The 14,525-nt window shown below is 43.9% G+C and overlaps 1 protein-coding gene across 3 annotated transcripts; it reads right to left on the bottom strand.

Moving 5' to 3' along the window:
• Positions 1 to 1,185: 1,185 nt before the first annotated feature.
• On the bottom strand, positions 1,186 to 12,947 carry LOC138754611 (claudin-19-like). 3 transcript variants are annotated; one of them, XM_069919113.1, is made up of 5 exons: positions 12,574 to 12,947; positions 10,471 to 10,635; positions 7,915 to 7,999; positions 4,513 to 4,659; positions 1,186 to 1,324 (listed from the first exon to the last, which is right to left on the bottom strand). In XM_069919113.1, the coding sequence occupies exons 1-5, from the start codon at positions 12,794 to 12,796 to the stop codon at positions 1,276 to 1,278; spliced, it is 669 nt and encodes a 222-aa protein (XP_069775214.1). In that variant the 5' UTR covers positions 12,797 to 12,947; the 3' UTR covers positions 1,186 to 1,275. The 3 variants fall into 3 exon arrangements, with proteins under 3 accessions (XP_069775214.1, XP_069775215.1, XP_069775216.1); XM_069919114.1 differs by lacking the exon at positions 7,915 to 7,999; XM_069919115.1 differs by lacking the exons at positions 4,513 to 4,659; positions 7,915 to 7,999.
• Positions 12,948 to 14,525: the final 1,578 nt, after the last annotated feature.

Below are 14,525 nucleotides of genomic sequence, written 5' to 3' on the forward strand. Positions count from 1 at the left end.
AAGCAAGCAGTGGAGGTGAGAACATTTTTATGGTTCTTGTGCAGTGACTGAGAATGAAAATCTTAAGAGAGGGTGAAACTTCATGAATTAGAAGGAAGAGTGGGAGGGTTTGAGAATGGGAACCACCTTGTCACCGTGATATGTGGATGGAAGTTTTAGCCAGGGAAATGGGTGACGCCCAGGAATAAAATGTTATTATCCATTAACCAGGTTTCCTTCAACGCAGTCACTTCAATGCACACCCATGCTTCTGAGACCATTTATTTTCTGGTGGAGAATAGATGGGTCAGTACAGGAAGTTCATACCATTGTAGTCATTTCATTTAACTCCCTGAGAATGATATCCACTTACAGACTTCTTGCCTTAAAATGTAAGCCCTTTACGTTTGATAACCTGGAACTGATTGGAATTCAGACGTGATAGAAAGCAATTCAAATTAATAGAAAATGCATTAATTACTGAGAGGAAGAAATGTTTTCAAGTTCTAAAAACTTTTGAGATAAACATCAGAAGATTGTGCAGTTTAAATGAGCAAAAGCATTGGGGAAATCTCTTCTTTGTCTTTACAATAGAAAAGACTCAGAGCAGGGCATGTGGACAGTGTTTTATATGGATAAATGATTTGATTGTCAACAGCCACTTGTCTAAAATTCCACAAACCACTGATCCACTGGCGTACAAGTTACTTGTTTCCTTGACGTAAATTCTAGAGGATTCGGAATATATTGTCGGGGTGCTAACATTTAAAATCAGAACCCCTTCAGATCCTCACACAATTACATGATTTGGAAACAATTACTAGTTGGGCTAGGTGATATTCCGTTAACTGCTCTTCTATCTGATGGATACAATCACATCTGCAACTACTCCAAGATGACGCCACGTTCGTTGTGATAAACATTGAGATGGGCTGAGAATTAACGGTTCTACATAAATGCAATTTTGTTGTCTTCTTTCAAAGAATATTGAGGTGCATTTTGTTGGCCTGTGTTAAAAGACGTCCTTTCTTTTCTGCACCCTGTGTGATACATGAAAATTCAGCCTCCTTAAAGCACAGAAGTAACCAGAATGTGCATGTGTTTACGACTGTCAGACCTGTATATAAACAACCATTATATACACAAGCCCAGTGGGCCCCCACATCGCCCAAAGCTCCAGGTACCTTTATAGTAAAGACACAGAGATTTAAAATTCCTTTTTTATTTTGACATTTACTAGTATGAAGAATTCAGTCGGATTCGTGATCTTGTTTGGAAACCCCACAGCTACAAGTGCTACAAGTACTGCTCCCCCTTCATGGGCATTGTTTGCTTTAAAGTTGACCTGCAAAATGGAATAGAGAAAGCAGAAAATGAGTAATTTGTATGAACTCTGACCACATGGTTTCCACCCGGTAAAGTCAGATCACAGGAAGCTGATGGAACCGGCATCATCAATCACTGCAAACCCAAATCATCTGTTTCCTGTGAATGGGATCTAATTTGTATTCGCAGATTCCTTTTTTCGGCCATTTTTATATTTTGAGTTCGTTTTTGGTTGTGGTGTCTACCGTCTATAACATTCATTATCACCAAATGTTGAATATTTTCTGTGCCAATTTTTAAATATACAAAAAAAAAGCTCTGTTATCCGGAGGTCAAGCAACTGGCACCCACAATCGACTGGAAAAATAAAATCGCAGAAAATAAAAAGGTAAAAAAATACAGTTGGTTCCCCTTGCCGTTAGATCGCCAATCACGCAATCCCAAGCAACCAGAAAAATTCACTTATCTGGCATCTACCAATCCCCATCGATGCCAGATACCATGGATTTTATTGAACTTATTATCATGAATGTTGGTAACCATCAAAACTAATTTATTCCCAATGACTGCAAGGCTTGGACTCGCCTACAAACTAGAAGGGTGATATCTGAAAGTTTCCCATGAGGTATTAGTGTTTTTTAAGCCATTTGCAGGAGATGGTGGTGCTGGAGAAACTCAGCAGGTCACCCACTACCCACAGGAAGTAACGGGCAGTTAATGTTTCGGGCCAGAAATATTCCCAATGAAGGGCTCAGGCTGGAAATGCCGACTGCCTTTTACATTCTATGAACACTACGTGACCTGCTGAGTTTCTCCAGCACACTTGTGTCTTGCACTAGATCCCACCATCCACAGGTTTTCTTGTTTTGCTCCAAATAGCCACTTCGCCACCTTAACTGTTAACAGTTTTATCGGAGATAAATAATTTGTTCAAAACCATTCAAATTTGCAAATTGCCTTTGTGGAACTTGAACCATAAATCCAGATCAACAATATAACTCAATTTTACAGTTTTTAATGTCAGCTTTACACATGTTCCACATGTTGAGTGATGTTTGCATGTTTGAAAGCTAGTTGCCTTGGGTTAAGAGAGTCATAAAATCCAAGAGTACAGTAAAATCCCTAGTATCCAGAATTCACACACCCACAAATCTCAAGCAACCAGCAAAAACAAGCAAAATAGATTTTAAAAATAAATAAGAATAAAATAATAGGTAAAAAAATATGTAATTTTAAAACTGTCAATCTTCTTGGAGATAACACATAAACCTTTGGTGAAGATGGGAGCAAATATACAGTCAGTGGAGGGTCTTGGTTAGGCCTTGCTTGTAGCAGCTGTTTGAATAAAGTTGTGTGAAATAGCGATGGCATTGCCCAGGATGAAGAGCTGGTTGATGCCGCTCGCCGTTGGGGGTGACTCAGTGCCTCTTTATTCCTGCTTAGTAAGTCACCCCAGTTAGAGGCTTTGTCTGTAAACTTGGTGGGGGGGGGGGTGCGGTTATTTATCTGGTGGAGGGGGAGGAACCTGCAGATGCAGCAATGGTTAAATGTTTTCAAAGAATGTGACTGAAAATAATGTAAAATGCTTTAAAGTATATATATTCATGCAAGTGAAGTTTGTTCAGTATAAGTACAGTCTAGTATTTTTCTCTTTTAAACTGTTTATTTTTAATGAGAGTAAAGTCTCAAGATCCAGAAATTATACTTATCTGGCATCTACCATTCCCCATAGGTAGATTTTGGCGTTTTTATTACACTGGACAATGAAGATTTTGCTTCCTGAAAACTTTTAGGTGTATTTTATGGATTTTGAGCTGCTGATCACAAAAATCACCTTAAATCTTTTCTATCACGTATTGTTTCATTGATATAACTTATTTTTGTGATTTCCTGTCATATTACTGGTATATTGCCACAAAGCAAGCTGTTTTTGTCAGTCCAAGCCTGGGCACACACTCAGTTTGGGTATTATGCAAAAAGTGTCTTAGGCCTGGGCATTCTTAGTCAGGCTAGATGCAGACAGGCTATAAAGCAACTCACATATACAGACACTGTGCATTACATTGACATAAATTGAACACATGTTGATACACATGTTCTTCAGGCAACAGCAGAGTGAGTGTACTTAACAATAGCATTTATTGTTGGCATTCGCACTTGGACTTCTTCCCTGCTGATCTTGGTGCAGTCAGTGATGAACATGGTGAAAGGTTTCACCGGGACATCGTGACCATAGAAAAGTGGTGTCAGGGCAATTGGAATCCATCAATGCCGGCCGATTATTGTTAGACACTGACACGATGCTGAGTACGAATGATAATCAGTGGCAAAACATTTTTAGGTCAGTTGAAGTAACACAATGGGTCAGCATCATTTTATATGATTAAGCAGGCTAAATTCAATAAAAGTTTCTCCAACTTCCTACGTGATACAGCAAATCTGAAATGATCTTTCCATCTATCCTAATCCCCCATTATTTTCAGGAAGCAATCCTTTTGAAAACATTTGTAGTCCAGTTTTATCTAGGGGTTACCTATGTTGGAGAAGGAGATATTCTGCTGGGTGCACATCAAGGTCAAGTAATTGTGTCCGTAATTAATATCCCATTCCATTATGTGATTAAGGTGAAGTGTAAGGATGTGTTTAGTGCCTTTGGAAGTGTTCCTGAGGAGAATAGAGGAAAATTATTCCACATAAGGAACTGATCAGGGGGATATTTTTAATCAAGAAAATGGCAGCAATTGGCACGGCTGCAGTCTCAGTGCGCTATCAGCATGAGTTCAATCTATATTTCTGGTGCTGTCTGTGTAGAGTTTGCATGTCCTTCCTGTGACCATTTGGGTTTCTCCTTGGAGCTCCGGTTTCTGATCACATTCCCAAAAATGTGTAGCTTGGAAGGCTGATTGGCCTCTATGAATTGCCCCAGGATATAAAGTTAGTCTGTGAGAAGATGATCCTGGATCGTATGGAGCACTGTCTTGTAGATAATTCTCTAATTCCTTCAGATGCCAGTTGCCAGATGCCAGTTGGTTTTGTACCTTTGCAATATAAAGTACACCGTTTGACCTGCTGATTTCCTCCCACATTGTGTTTTTACTTCAATCACAGTATCAGCACACATTTGTGTTTGACTCCTGCCAGGGAATTAGCAGCATTTGTTTGAACAAAACGTCCATTTTTTAATGCAAAATTGTGGTTCAAACCCACTCTTTGGCTGTGGATGGTTGCGAAGATCTGTAGTGTGACTGGCTCCTCCTTTCTTCATCAGGACAGGAACAGCAAAGGAAGGATCCTCCCAGGATAGCAAGGCTTGCTGATGCCCAACCAACAAACAGGGCCGAACCAAACTCATACCTGCAGCGTTCAAAGCAGAGGAGAGAAAATATAATTCTTTCAGAAAGGCAAGTGTTCTCTTGATAAATTTTAACCAATAGCCTATTTTTCCCTGTTGTTTACTCCTCCTGATTCTTGTTCCCACATCTCAAGATACTGACCAACACTGGAGAAAACATGTACAGGAGCTGAACATCTGAAACCAAAGGATGAAATCCAGAAGCACTCAGCAGGTCGAACAGCATCCGTGAGGAATGAAACAGAGCCGATGTCCAAAATCAGAAAGGGAATGCTGTGGCAGAATCATAGTTTGGTATAGACTAGAAGGGCCAAAGGGCCTGTTTTCCATCCTGTAATGTTCTATGGTATTTTAAGTTGCAGAGCTAAGGAAGGGGTAGTGAACAGGGAATGTTCGGGATAGAGAGCTGAGCAATGTTGTCATGGTAACAATTACCTTAAAGATTGGTGCCCGAAGAGGTTGATGGCAGAGCGACATGTGTGGATAGAGCAAGTGATGCCAAACAGTGTGGAACAGGATTTTCTGCCCAACTCATCCCTGCTGACCAAATCGGCATTCTGAGCTCATCCCATGTGCCTGTATTTGCATCAATGTCCTTCCTACCCATGTATCTGTCCAAATGTCTTTTGAATTGGGCCACTTCCTACAGATTCCTCTGCGGCTCGTTCCAGATGCAGGTACCTAAAAATATCCCAATGTTGAGCTTCAATGTAGCCCAACTGAAAGGTGAGGTGCTGCTCCTTGAGCTTTCACTGGGCAGTGCTGGAGGGAATGGTCGCAGTCAGCCAGGTCAGAGTGAGAGTGGGGCTGGAGATTGGAGGTTCAGGGTCACCCCCTTGTGAACTGAAAAGAGAGGTTCTTCCAACCCGATCTGTGTTTGTCTTCCCCATCATTGAGGAGACCACATGACAGGAAACGAATGAAAGTGATACGTAACTTCATCTGAAAGGACTGCTTGGGTCTCTGGATGGTCGGAAGGGAAGTGGTAAAAGATGTTTAATCTCCTGTAGCAGCATCGTAAAGTGTCTTGAGAGATGAAAGAGTAAATGAAGGAGTTGTAGATGGAGCAGAATCTTTGGAATGCTGAAGGGGCAGATGACAAGTCCAGTAATGGAATCCCCTTGAATGCAGAAGAAATTGATTGTGAAGTCTGGTAGGGTTGGAAGCTGAGGATAAGAGGAAAGCTGGGAGGAGAGGGGCTGAGGGCAGAACGAGCAAGAAATGTTGGAGATGTGACTGAGAACTGTTGACTAGGTAAACTGGGGAAGATTTAATTTGGATAATTTTGAGAGTTGATGGGCTTAGAACGGATCACTTACCTACATCTGACACGGCAACAGAGGTGACAACAAGGGAAATGGAAGACTCCTTTATGGACCAGGGAAGGGGGAGAAATTGGTAGCGAATGTAGTAATATTTTGGAATCACACATAATTGCTGGATCAATGTAATATAATGGAAAGGGCTGTGGGAGAGTGGTGAAGCAGACAGAAACAAGACAGAGAGTGGTGGTTTCCAAACTGACAGGAAGGGAAGGTGATTATTGATCTAGAGCTGCACATTTGTACGCGTTGGCAGGGAGTTGATTCCAAGCTAGAATTCAGGATCTAATCCCCATCGACACTGACATGGAAATTGCTACCATGGATATGATTAACCAATCCATCACAACTCGTAGACTTTGAGGATTAAAGTTCAGGTCTTTCTTGCCTCTTTGTAGAATCTTAACATGCACTCAGATGATGGGTGAATGGTTTGTGTTGTGACACGTTTACAGAATATTTGGCTGGAATGATTAAACCTAGAAGTGGGTGAGAAAAGGGGCAAGGTCAAATGGAGCTGAGCAGCTGTGGTGATGGGAAAGATATAAAATGAACCCTTACCACCCAAATACCCCAATTAATCTGCAAGCCCCATACAGTCTCCTTCTCAAGGCACTTATAGACAGCGCTGGATTCAAATCCCGGGTCGCTGGCGCTGTAATAGTGTTGCTCTAACTGCTACGCTAATCGTGCCGTCCCCTTCCCCAAGTCTGCCCAACACTTAGATGTGAAGTCTAAAACTGAATTTCAGCTCAAACATAAAAAAAGCGATTGGAAGAGTTTGGTATGACAGAGATGGAGCTGGATAGTGATAAATAACGTTTTGACGTTGGGATCATTTCTTTTGAGATAGTTTTAATATTTTCATATTCTGTTCATGTCTCTGCAGTTGGATGATCTGTGACAGAGTATATAAAATGTTTTTGGGAGATAAATTTGGAAAGCTTGGTTAGAGTAGGGCACATACAAACACTTTAGTTTATTAAACACTCTTATTTGAAATACTGGAGAGATAGCAGCTTCTCATACCTATTTGCAAGAGCTTTGAAGAGGGCTCCAGAGATGTCACTAATGGATTACTGTTTATCAAGGCAACAGATGAGAGAGCAGGCTGGAGCCACTATTGTCTGCAGGAGAATTTTGCTGTTGTAAGAGGGCCATGTGGTTTTGTAATCAGAGGGAGTCAAACAGGCTTTCTCTCAGAGAGTGAGAGAGAGAGAGAGAAGCAGAGATCACTCTAACTGTGTTTCAGCCAGTGAGAGCAGCTGGAACTGAAACAGGAAAAGCTGGCAAGAAGCCCCAGTGTGGAAGATGGCCTCGTCGCAGCCCTTGTGATTCATGCAAGAGGAGAGGACTGGCTGTCTAATGTTTCACTTGGAATAAGTGAAACAGAAAGGAACTCAGTGGTGACCTGAAAGAAAGAGGTTATCATCTGGGGAACCCTGAAGGGGCAAGTTTTGTCAGCAAGACACTGAGGTAACTGATGGGAGTACATCAGTTGTGAGTGTCCTGGAACAACACATCTCTCTCTCTGAACACTGACAAGAACCTTCCTGAGTGGTAACTATGACCTTTCAAGCACCAAAGCCTGATGAACTTTATAAACATTAAATTCTGTGCACAGTATAAGAATTGCCTGCAACCAGTGAACTTGGAGGAATGAGAAGTGAGATTGGACTGTGAACCAAAGAACTTTTCTGAACTTACACACACATTACATACATGTGTGCTTAGAATTAGAAGGGGGTTAAGTAAGTTAGTGATAAGTTAAAGTTTGATTCTATTTTCATGTTTAAAGATAATTAAAAGCAACCTTTGCTTAAGTAACCATTTGTCTTGGTGAATATCTATTGCTGCTGGGTTTTGGGGTCCTCCGGGCTCGTGACAGTTCAATCCACACAATCATTGCTCCATTCTTGCCTCTGTGCTCATTACCTGGCATTCACCGGTGTTAAAGGGTCAAAGAACTCATATGAAACATTTGTGGCATACCAAGACACTGCCACCAGAGTGCAGAGACCTGAGGAACAGACAACAGGCAGAGGTTAGGGATCCATTTTCATTGAGGCATTATGAAAAAAGTGAAGTTGTGAATTGGCTGAGAAGGTCCAGAGGACCAGAGCAGGAGAAATGAACATCTCACTTAAGTAAGTAACCATTCTCATTTTTGACACCCTAACAGGAAACAGACATAGTATTTCTGGAGTAACTCAGCAAGTTAAGGCAGCTTCTATGGGTAGAAAAGGTCAGTCAATGTTTTAATGTTGAGCCCTTTTCTCAAGACTAATATAAACAGATAATATTACATTTATAAAAGGGGGAAGCAGCTCGTGCCCAGGTGTGGTGGGGCATAGGACAGAAGGTATGGGAAGTGGAGACTCACCTGTGTGTGGGGAGAAGAGTTAAAGAGAAAAACAATACTTTCATTCTCTGACCAGAAATGTGTCCCACTGATTCTGAAGAAGGGTTCAATTTCCTCTGAGCTCTCCATCATCATATGAAGTGGTGGGAGCATCAGAACTGGTCTCTTACCCAGATAAAGTGGTACCTACTGGAACAGCTAATTAAATGGAGCACTACCTTAACCTTCTGCAAAAAAAGAAGTACTGCAGATGTTGTGAATCTGGGATAAAATGCAATTGTGAAAATATTTAGCAGGCCAGGCTGCATCTGTGATTGGAGAAACTGAGTTAACATTTGCAGGTTCTATGGCCTCTTCATTTCAACAATAGATTTTGAAGTTCATCATCTTTAAGCATTAACTTTCTTTCTCTCTCCACAGACAGTGTTTAACCTGTCTGAGTATCTACAATCACTTCTTGTTTCATTATTTTACCCCCTTCAATTTGAACAAGCTGATAACAATCATTCCAGGCCAGAATAGTAAGGGCAAAGGATGAAAATACTGTAGGACATTTAGACATACAGCCCGCGCCCTCCAATTACGCCCAATTGGTCTACAACCCCCGGTATGTTTTTGAACAGTAGGGGAAAACCAGAGTGGCTGGAGGAAACCTACGCAGAGGCACGGAGAGAATGTACAAATTCCTTACAGACCGAGCTGGATTGGCTTTGTAACAGCATTGCACTAACCACTACTCTGACCGGAAAGTACTTACTATTAACAAGTGGAATTCAATTGCTTTTAATAACGGCATGGGCATAAACAACTCAATTTATAGTCATGTGGAGGATTAATCTTATCCTCAACCAGAAGATCATAAGGTAAATTAAGTCATTTTATAAAGATTCCAGGCATGGGTGTTAAAGGTTTACAGACTGTGTGAGAAATTAAGGATTAGGTCAATTGGGAGTGCCTGACTTGAAATCCTTGACCACAATTAATAAGGAACATCATGGTGAAGCAGAGGTGTAGCAACTGCTATCGGAACCACAGCTTAGAGTTCTTAATGCAGGCCCAGCAATTGAAAGTTAGGTTCTTTATAGAATAGATTTTTCTTGGCCCTTTATAGAATCTGCAATGTACATGGATGATTGGTGAATGACTCCAACATGATCAGATATTAGCAATTCACAGAAGTGTGTGCGCGCATTAGTATACAGTAAAACCCCTGGTATCCGACACCTATGGGGAATGGTAGATGCTGGATAAGTGTATTTTCCGGTTGCTTGAGACTTACTCTCACAATGCCTAACTAATACACACAGTTTAAAAGACAAAAAAAACTAGGCTGTACTTACACTGAACAAACTTCACTTGCATGAATATATAAACCTTAAAGCATTTTACTTTATTTCCAGTCACATTCTTTAAATTTAACCGTCGCTGAATCTGCAGGTTCCTCCCCCTCCACGGAGCCACCAAAAAAATGAACAATAACATTATAGATAATTATCCCCTTCCCCCGAGTTTTCAGATAAAGCCACTGACCGGGGCAACTTTTACTAAGCAGGGATAAGGAGACGCTTTAAGAGAGTCACCCCAACGGCGACGCCCATGGGCAACTCCATTGCTGTTTCACACAACTTTATCAAACAGCTGCTACGGACAAAGCCCGACCAAGGCCCTCCGCTGGCTGGATATTGGCTCCCATCTTCACCAAAGTTTTATATGTTTCTTCAGGGAACATTTACATTTACAATTTTAAACACATATTTTTACATATTATTCCATAACATAATAATAACATAACAATTACAGCACGGAAACAGGCCATTAGGCCCTTCTAGTCCACACCGAACCAAACACCCCTTTCTAGTCCCACCTCCCTGCACAAATTCTGATTTTTAAATTTATTTTAAATTTATTTTCCTTAATTTTCTTTGCCAATTTGAATTCCAGATACCAGGGGTATATTAGTGTACATTATGCAGTGATTGCAGTAAGGTTGAGAAAAATGTACGACAGTTATAGAAAGATGTAACTTAGTCAAAGCTGCTCTGTTATGTCATTGGCTCAACCATTGATTTGCGGAAGTGTTTCTTTTTTTTCCAAAAAGGAATAGTAAACCAAATAAACTTTAAACTCACCAGCCATGAGAAAAAGGACCCCTCCAGAGATTGCCATCCTGCTCTTGGTGAGTGGGTTATTGTCTCCCACTTTTGTGCACTTCATTCCCACCACACTAACAATTATGCCGAGAAATCCAGAGACCACGGAAACAATCATTAGAGCCCGGGATGCCTGGATGTGGGCTGGAAATGGGAAAGGGGAGAGGGAAGAGAAGAAGGAACTGAGAAAGTGCACCATATAACCGGAGGAGGCTTCTGTCCGACTGGCTCTGCACGATGCCATATCAGAGGATGAAAAATAACCATTTCTGCATCTCTTGGAAAAACTGTGATCAGTAACTTTGTACTAATTTTAAGATTTCCCTTTCGGACAATTTCAAAAAAGAAATATTCAATCCAGATTTTAAAATGTATAGAATAAAGGGTTTTTTTGTGTATTAAGTTCAGTTCAATACTGTTTTTGAAGATTCAGAATGTGATTGATTTGATAAACCCGTCCATTTTATCCCTCCTTAATTAAAGTGGAATTATTGTACGGCACAGGTGACATTATCCTTAATCGACAATTCACAAGTTAGAGGAAACCGGCTGCCAACAAGACAAGAAACCTCTGCAACTTTGATTCTGTCGAGAAGGTTTCTCGGTCGCATGAACAACATCGGCCTCGTGCCGCTGCCCACCATTCCGTGAATCTCCCAGGGCTTGCTAACCCTGGGCGCATCAATCCACCAGCCCCTCTCCCAGACCCGTCATTGGCCATTGCTTGCACCTCATCCAAGACCAATCGAAAAGCGAGATTTATCTTCCTCATCATCAGAAAATGGCCCTTGGCTGGGTCCCCAACTACCTTTGCCCATCACAGAAAAAAGGAAAGTGTTATCCCCCCTCAATGACTTTCTCTTGATAGATTTTACTCCAAGAAAAACGGGGCCTTAGTGGAGATAAAAGGGTTAATTTTGTTTATTGTATTAATCCCTAATTGAATTCATAAACAAGTAAATAAGCATGCCTTCTGCATTCAAATTCAGAGAGTTAATAGCAAGAGATACTTAGAAATCAAAGCCAACATTATCACAATGGCCTATTTTGTAAGGTGTTTGAAACTATTGTTTTTGCAGAAAGTCTTTTTCAAGTTTAAGTCTGATTCATTTTGCCAATTTCACTGTTAACAGTGTGCACCAAAACAATGCAGATGGTCAGTCAATCCATCCCATTACATCACACACACTCACTCCCATACACACACAGACACAGACATACACAATCACACTCACACCCACACATACACACAAACTCATATACACACACCCACACACACACAAACATACACACAGATATACACACTTTCAGAGACACACACACACACACACACACACACCCGCACATACACACACAGACACGCACACAGGCACACTCAGACACACACAGACACACACACACACCCATACACACAAATGTACACACACACACGCACTCAGACAGACACACACATACACTCATAGACACACACCCACACGTACACACAAACTCATAAACACCCACACATACACACAAACTCATACAAACAGAGACACACACAAACACACTCAGACTCACACACTCAGACTCACACACTCATACACACAGACACACACTCAGATTCAGACACACAAAAACACACACAGAAACACTCACAAAAACACTCACATACACACTGATTCTCTCTCACACACAGATTCTCAAGCACTCACACACACTCAGTCACACACACACACGGATTCTCACACACACAGATTCTCTCTCCCACACACACACACACACACACACACCACAAATACAGATTCTCTCACACAGAGATTCACACACACAGATTCTCACACACACACACACACTCAGATTCTCACACACACACACAGACACACATACACAGATTTTCACACACACACACTCAGACAGATTCTCTCTCTCACACACAGAGGTTTACACACACACACAGGTTCTCACACTCAGACTCAGATGCTCACACAACACACATAGATTCTCATACACACACAGATTTTCTCTCTCACACACACATACACACACTCGGACATAGACTCGGCCGCTCGGAGCGAAGGTTCCAAGCCTCGTTTCTCCACATACCGTCCAGCAGCAAGAGGGAGTCGTAGAGTTTGCACTGGACCTGCCCGGTACTTTGGGAGGCGCAGGACATCCAGAGCCCCTGGTACAGACCCACCGCGGTGATGATCGCGTCCCCGGAGTAAGACGCCTGTTTCCACTGGGGCAGCGCCGTGGTGGAAATAATCCCGACCCAGCCCCCCAGCGCCAGGAAATAGCCCAGGAGCTGGAGCCCCGAACTTGCCATCCCTCCTCCCGGCCGATCCCCGGGCAAATTGCCGTCAAGGGGGACTCCGGCCGCGTGGGACCCCCAGCCAGACAGTGCCCCAGGTCGGGGGGGGGGGGACCGCTCCTGTATTGTGGCCACAGCAGTTTGCAAACCCAGGCGGTACCAGCTTCCCACTTGACGTGTTGTGAGCAGCGGCGATTGGCTCCCTGGACACTCAGTAACTCCCCCTCAGACCCATCAACAACTCTCTCAGCCATGGGGGTCCCTCCAACCATCTGCCCCTTCCCAACCAAGCATTCCTTTCTCAAGCATGCCCAGATACCATGGAGGGGACAGAGGAGGAGGTGGACAAGATCATCTTAAGGAGGGCCAGAGGCCAACCCCCCTCCTCCCTCTGTCCACCAGACCGAAATGGCTATCAGGAGGGAGACCAAGTTCTTGGGAGCAAGCACAGGGAGAAATGGAAGAGGCAGGCGAACTGGCACCGCTTGTAAGCCATGCGGCGGGGCAGCCGGCCGCAAGAAATGGCCCCGTCGGGGGTGTTCCCTTTCTCCCAGCACAGGGCTCAGAAGCCCTGTGCTGAGGGACCGGGTGATGTCAGCACCCTCCAGCGCGGTTCTCAGCCAGGTCCGGGCTGGGAGTATAAGTGCAGCCCAGCAACCTGCAATAAACCAGTCTGTTCACTGAGCTCAACCCATCTGGTTGAGCGTGTTATTGCAGGAACAGTGTAGCTGCCGCTACAGTTGGTGACCCCGACGGGTTCAAACATCTTTGAATCCATCATGAGTGGTCTGGGATCAGCGCTATAGCCGTGAAACTGCCAGAATTCTGGGTTCAGGAGCCGGAGACCTGGTTCGACCACACGGAGGCTCAGTTTCACCTCCGCCAAATTTCATCTGACACGACCAAATTCTATCATGTGGTCACTGCCCTGGATCAGGCCACCGCCAGACGCGTGCTGCACCTTGTTCAACACCCACCCACCAAGGACAAATACAAGACCATCAAGCGAGTGCTTACCGGGTCCCTCGGACTATCCAGACACCAGCGTGCCACTCAGATGCTGCACCTCAATGCCCTGGGGCACAAGTCCCCGATGGAACTGATGGACGAGATGCTCGTGCTCATGGGTGATCACACCAACTGCCCACTTTACAAGCGCATCTTCCTCGAACATATACCCGGGGACATCCGCCCGCTGCTGACCCAAGGAAGGTCGCCCAGAAGGCCCGAGAGCTATGGCTCCCATGATTCTCGGAAGGCTCAGTGGTCCAGCAGGTCACGAGGCACGGGCATGGGCACGGCCACGCCAAGCCTGCCCCTAGTGCTGCAGAAGAGCACCTGGCCCCTGCAGGGGCCCCCAAGAGCATGACCAAGGCCACAGCATCCGATTCAGGCTTCTGCTTCTACCACCAGCGCAGGGGAGCCAAGACTTGTCATCAGCCCTGCTCATTACAGGGGAATAACCAGGTTGGCTGCTGTTAATGGCTGCGGCGGCTGGCCAAGGATACAGCCTCCTCTACCTGCGGGACTCAGTCAGTGGCTGGCAGTTCCTCATTGACACTGGACCAGATTAGCATCTTCTCAGCCACGGCCGTCGAGTCCAGGAACCGACCTCGTGGACCTCCCCTCCGTGCGGCCAATGCAATGGCAATCCGGACGTATGGATACAAGACAGTCCACTTCCAGATTGGCCAACAGAATTTCGCGTGGAGGTTCACCGTCTCGTCCCTCCCAACTGCCATCC

The sequence above is a fragment of the Narcine bancroftii genome, chromosome 2, assembly GCF_036971445.1.
Source record: "Narcine bancroftii isolate sNarBan1 chromosome 2, sNarBan1.hap1, whole genome shotgun sequence".
Classification (NCBI taxonomy): domain Eukaryota; kingdom Metazoa; phylum Chordata; class Chondrichthyes; order Torpediniformes; family Narcinidae; genus Narcine; species Narcine bancroftii.